This window comes from Notothenia coriiceps, unplaced genomic scaffold, assembly GCF_000735185.1.
Source record: "Notothenia coriiceps isolate Sejong01 unplaced genomic scaffold, NC01 NC01_scaffold00022018, whole genome shotgun sequence".
Taxonomy (NCBI): domain Eukaryota; kingdom Metazoa; phylum Chordata; class Actinopteri; order Perciformes; family Nototheniidae; genus Notothenia; species Notothenia coriiceps.
The window spans coordinates 731,980-738,326 of record NW_011354719.1 but is presented as its reverse complement, the minus strand read 5'-3'; the positions used below and the strand labels follow the sequence as shown (position 1 = coordinate 738,326).

Below are 6,347 nucleotides of genomic sequence, written 5' to 3'. Positions count from 1 at the left end.
CCCGTTTGCTTTTTCTAACATTTCTGTTCATCCTCAATAAACTCTATAACAGGGTATATGCAGGAATCCTGAAGTCAAATTTAATTCCTTTTAAGACCTTTTTTAAGACCCTTTCCATACGTTTTAAGACCTCATCGCAACTTTGAGTTCTAACCGGTTACATTGGCAACACACTTTACCTCACATTTACTATATTGATTGTAAGACAGCACAACTAAACAGAGTGCAGACAGACTACTGAAGCCTCCTTTCCACATGAACTTCAACCTCTCTGTGAAGGTCAGGTTTAATGCAGTATGCTGCTTTTTTGCTTCTGTAGACTCTGTGCTCTTTCATTCCAGTAAAACTCCTCAGAAAACATTAGAAACCAGTATTTGACCAATAAACAAAACAATTGACAAAACTTTGAACTATGAAATATATTAAACTTTGGTGAGCTTCAGCGGGGTAATGACATATAGGAGCTCCCTCACAAATACCCAGGGGTTAAATTGGCCCTGCACTCTCCGGGGCTAAGCCCTGCACATAGGACAATGCTCTGACGTCATCACCCTCACACATTTGTCATATGTTTACACAAAACGATATATATGTTAAGACTTTTCTCGTTCTTAATATAGACTATATTTAGGGTCGATATGTGTTGACTTTACTTTAAAATAGCAGATCTCTGTGACCGGATATAGTTTGGCTTAGTGAACATGTGTCTCTTCCTTGGAGGAGCAGCATCGCCCGGACTCCGCGGCTCCTCCGTGCAGAGAGCCTGCACTGCAGCGGTGTGTGTCAGCAACGTGCAGTCAGGGGAGGCACGGATTGGCCATCAGGAGAATCGGGACTTACACGCCGCGGTTTTCTGGCTAGCACTTAGCATGTGGGACCGGACAGCTTTGATCCCCATCGACAGACTCTCTCCCCTCCCTTCCCCCCCCACAGAGCGGAGTGGCGCACTATGCATGGGGCCGCCTTGAGGGGGTTTCCCCACATGCCGTTTCAGTAAATTAAAAGGGAGTTTCATTCCTTAATACCTTGGAAAATGCCGTTTAATACTTTTTAATAGCCTTAATTTTGGCTAAATTGATTTATCAACTTTTAATACTTTTTAAGACCCCGCGGACACCCTCTATAAGGATTATCGACATCAAATGTAAACGTAAAACATATAAAGTAATAAACGGTACTGTATTGCAAAATGTGATTTTCTTCAACTGGACTTCGTTACAGCCCCACAACATGACATAAACCCTCTGCTGCCACACTGACCGCAGCCCTGCTCGTCGCTGTTGTCGATGCAGTCGTTGGTGCCGTCGCAGCGAGCCCACTGAGGGACACAGCGGTAGTTTGTCTTACAGGAGAACTCAGTGTCCGCATCACACTTGTAGTCCGGACCCACTGGGGGGAGAAAGACAAAAAGAGAGATGAGACATTTTAATTAAACACAACAAAATATTAGTAAGTAACAAGTTAATAATGATACAACATGGTTTGGGCTAGAGTAGATTCACTGAAATGTTTAATATAATCTGATGACAAAAAAACAAGTTTAATTGACTTAAACTATACTATTGTTGACTACATCAAATAAAACAATGACTTTTGAAGTAGATAACATAATAATAGCTGATAAAATGAACCCTGATTCACCAACACCACCATCTCCTGATGTCCCACTTACTGCAGGTTTCATACGGCTCATCAGATCCGTCCCCACAGTCGTCCTGGGCGTCGCACACGTAGCTGGACGGCAGACAGCGTCCGTTAGCACACCGGAACTGTCCCGGTGTGCAGGTCCTCTGCGAGCACATGTCTGCGTCTTCGTCGCTGCCGTCCCCACAGTCATTCACTCCGTCGCAGTGCCAGGAGACTGGGATGCACTTCTTGTTCTTACACTGGAACTGGTTTTCCTGGCATCGGTGGTCACCTGAGAGGATAGAAAGCAGCTTGACTCATGTTTGAAATGTTAAGGTAAATCCAAAATGAACAAATTGCCTTAGCTAAGTCTTAGTGGCTATGTTTGATTTTAAGTGATTTCGTTAAAGGAGAGGTGTCATGGCCATTTCCACTGATCATAATTCCATTGTTGAGGTCTACTAGAATAGAAAAATACTGCGCAATTTTCCAAACTCACATTGGTTTCGCATACAGCATCTCTGTAAAGTATGTGTATTCAGCAGTATTCACTTTCTCCACTAAACGGCTCGCTGCAGCTCCCCCCTCCCTCCCTGTGAGCCCAGTGTGCTCTGATTGGTCGGTACGTTGTGAATCGCGCTCAGCTCCGTGGAGGTGTGATTTCCTTGTTTAGCGATACACAGCCAAACACAGCCAAACTCACCCTGAGCACACACAAAGTCACAGCTGAAATAAAAACAATAAGTGTGGCTTGATATTGAGTAAGAAAAAGGTTTATAGGTTGATAAACGCTGTGAGAATGGGTCTGCAGAGAGAATTTCGCCGCGATCCCAACTGTCTGTTATCAGCCTGCAGCCAGGGAGGAGAGATCAGCAGAGCTGCCTGCACTGAGTGTGTGTGTGTATTGGTCAATTTGGACCAATCAGCGGGGGCTTAACGTAACGGCTCCGCGGACGTAACGTAACAGCTCCACGGATTGGCCCATTTAGTTCCGGGTACGTGCTTTCGTAAGCACGTACCCGGAAGAATCAAATGGATGATGACGTTTCACCAACGTTGGATGATGACGTTTCACCAACGAGGCGTTTTGGGGAGGTCTTTTCTGTGTTAGAGTTTTACTCGCTACAGGGTGTACTTTAAGGGTTTTGACTCTGCAGACCGTTTACATGCAGAAAAACCTTCATAACACACAAGGGGACGGGTAATAACCGGAAAAGCATGACATGTGTCCTTTAACTAGTACATTTTGTTTTTCAGAATTTGAGCCAAAATGTCACCTTATCTAAATCCAGTGAAGTTAAAGACCTAAAATGTCAGCGTAAAATACCTTCAAATTCAACTATCTCTGTGGTTTCCCACAATGGTGCAGTTGATCACAGTTGCTATTATTATCATCCCTATTTTTATGATTGTTTACGTACTGCAGAGAGCTGCATCCTCATCTGAGCTGTCAGGGCAGTCGGAGTGGCCGTCGCAGAGGAAGCCGGGGTAGGTGCAGTTTCCATCCTGACACTGGAACTGGCCGATGGGGCAGAAACGGGGCGGGCAGGTCTGAGGTTCATCTGAGCCGTCACCACAATCTGACTGGCCGTCACACTTCCACCATATAGAAACACACCTAGGGACCAGAGAGAGCACACACTGGTTACCTCACAGAATATAAATGTCAAATTATCTAATCTCTTCTACAGCCTTTTACTTTTACTCCTTGTCCCTTATCTGCTTTGAGACAGTTTTCTAGTTTTTCAGCTCTTATTTTTAATATATCTATATATATTTAAGTAATACTGCATAAACACCAGAGAGAGTGATGGAAATAATCCAGGGCTTTAAAGGATTGAATTGAAAATGTTCTACAATATTCATAATTGGTTCAATTCCCCAAACTTTAAAGCTCGGCAAATGATCACTCTCATCACTTTCCAAAGGCTGGCTAGATGAATGGCGTTCTGATGACTGTGAAGTATCAGCTGATTATTTATCTGACTGACTTCTCGTTGTCCCCGCATCTGAACTGCGTGCTTGAGCAGTCAGCGACACACTGGATCTTGAAGCCCACAGCGAGGCCGATGAAGTGATCTGGACACTGGCAGGTAGCTCTCTCCCCGCCGGGGGCAACCAGACACAGGTGACTGCAGGTCAGGTAATGGGAGGAGCAGGGGTTTTCACCTGGGAAATTGAAACATATTTGTCAATTCGGCAGTCTATGGAGACAATAGGAATACAACCTGCTGTTCAAATGTACGTACTGCGAGGCTGCCTGTAGGGGTGGGAGACGCGGATGTCATAGGGCCGATGCGTGTTGTTGCCCATGGTCGTGCGCTGCTCTCCTGTGTACTTGTGAGCCTTCTCCACTGTGTGTGTGTTCCAGTCCGTCCAGTAGACCCAGTCCTCAAACAGGGAAGCAGCAAAGACATGAGGAAGTGTACCAGCAATGGCCCGGTGGCGGTTCTTGCCGTCCATGTCGGCAAAACTGAAGGTGGACACAGTGGAGGGTTAATACACGATGAAAGAACAGATACCATTATACAGGAAACACTTCGGGAACCATTTCAGATCCCCATTTAAGCATATCTGATGGAAACTCATAATAATCTTGTGTCTGAACTTCTACACTCACTCCAGAAAGTTCAGGTGGGAATCAGCGAAGAAGATCTTGTTGGTGGTGTAGTCGATGGTCAGAGCGTTGGGCCACTCCAGCTTGGTTGTGATGATGGCACTGATGTTGCTTCCATCCATGCCGACTCTGCCGATATATGCTGTGTCACCCCAGTCAGTCCAGTACAGCCATCTGGGGAAAAAGGGTACATTGTTGGGGAAATGTTGCTATTAAAAATCTTCAGTAAAAAGCAATCAGCTAGTGTTATCTAATATGATGAGGCGTTTTGTTACCTTTCCTATCATCGTTGACGGTATAAGATGAGATAGACAATGTGCACTAAATGCCTACCATTAGATCTTTCTAGGGGTTTAAAAAGTCTTAAAAGGTGGCACAGACCTCTGTTAATCTAAAAAGTAAAGTTATAGTTTTTTAATGTGCTTATTGATTATTCTATAAGAGCAAAACAATAAATACACAAAAACACGGTCTGAATGGAATCGTATAGTGTGTAACACCCCAAGGTTTTTCCATTTGTTTTGCGATATTACTATTAGTGTGTGTGTGTGTGTGTGTGTGTGTGTGTGTGTGTGTGTGTGTGTGTGTGTGTGTGTGTGTGTGTGTGTGTGTGTGTGTGTGTGTGTGTGTGTGTGTGTGTGTGTGTGTGTGTGTGTGTGTGTGTGTGTGTGTGTGTTAGTACCCATATTTCGGGTTAACAGCCACAGCACGAGGTCGGCTGATGACATAAGTTGTATTTCCTTCTGTGAATTCTCCTGACAGCAGTCTCTTCTGGTAGCGCCCATCCAGCTCCATCACATGAACCGAACCGTAATAACCGTCCACCCAGTACAACTTCCTGCAACATACAAAACGCTTTTACTGATCAACCAGACAGATTAAATACTAAAAACAGTGTTAGATATTAAAAGAAGAAGAAAAGGAGCAAAAGTTCTCCTGCAGATACGGAGGTGTTTTTTAAATCAAATTTGCTCTGGTTATTTCTTAATAAAGTATCCAAACAGTGATTTAAAAAGTCAGCTTAATGAATGATATTCCATCCATGTCACACACCTGCCCACCCAGTCCAGCGCCAGGCCTTCAACTTCTCTTGCATCGTCTTTCAACGTCTCCCTGTCAGTCCCGTCAAAACGCATCCTCTCAATCTTCCCCGTCCCCGCGTCCAGCCAATAAAGCCTCTTCTCTTGGTCGTCAAAATCTAAAGCCACTACATTGGAGAGCCCCTGCAGGACGATACTCAGATGTGACCCATCGGTGGTTATATTTCGGATGTAGTAGCGGTTGCTGTACAACAGGTAGGGCGCAATGCCACTGTTCTGACGACAGGTGCGTCCGTCCGGTTCACGGAGGTACCCCGGGGCACATTTGCAGTGGTACGACCCGACAGTGTTCTCGCAGACCTGGCTGCAGACGGCGGGTGTGCTGGTACACTCATCGAGGTCCTCGCACGCTTTGCCATCGGGCATGAGTCGGTAGCCGGCGTTGCAGGAGCAGTAGAACCCGGTGAGGGTGTCGGTGCACAGCTGCGCACACTTGTGGACTGACGGGCTACGGCACTCATTGATTCCTGAACAGAACGAGGAATAAGGGTGATTTGGAGGAAAGACAGGAAAACAACGTAACACAGATTTATGAGTTCAAAGACCTCAATGTAATTTTAAATGAGTAACAAGGATTTTTCACAGATGAATATAACAATACATCAATGAATGGATTCACAAAAAATGATATACAAATGTGGAAATGTATTGAACTTATTCATGAAAAGAAAAAGCTAAATATTTCCTGTTTTATTTTTGCTGGAATTGAGCATATGTACTCTTATCTATATATAAACCCAATGTGTTAGCTATACATTGTATATGGTGTTAACCTGAAAATGTGCACATTATGTCCCATTTAAGTTCTTGTGTATATTCATATAATATTGGAAATGGGATATTTCTTCTATTGGTCCAACTTAGTTCAAGCACACTTTTCGTAAAATATGGTGATATCTAAAAAAGAGAGGCAATGTTTCGGGTCATAAAGCACCCAACTACACAAAGATTTCAGGATTGTACATAACCTTTTTTTTGTCTCCACTGAAATAAAAACATTTATA

The 6,347-nt window shown here is 44.2% G+C and overlaps 1 protein-coding gene across 1 annotated transcript in view; it reads right to left on the bottom strand.

The window, feature by feature from the left end:
* lrp2b (low density lipoprotein receptor-related protein 2b) overlaps positions 1 to 6,347 on the bottom strand; it is a 49,068-nt gene that overhangs the window by 12,653 nt on the left and 30,068 nt on the right. The window contains 8 exon segments of the mRNA XM_010780541.1: positions 1,261 to 1,389; positions 1,673 to 1,918; positions 3,048 to 3,244; positions 3,618 to 3,795; positions 3,876 to 4,099; positions 4,247 to 4,417; positions 4,926 to 5,081; positions 5,297 to 5,810. Of these exon segments, the coding sequence (XP_010778843.1) occupies positions 1,261 to 1,389; positions 1,673 to 1,918; positions 3,048 to 3,244; positions 3,618 to 3,795; positions 3,876 to 4,099; positions 4,247 to 4,417; positions 4,926 to 5,081; positions 5,297 to 5,810 (1,815 nt within the window).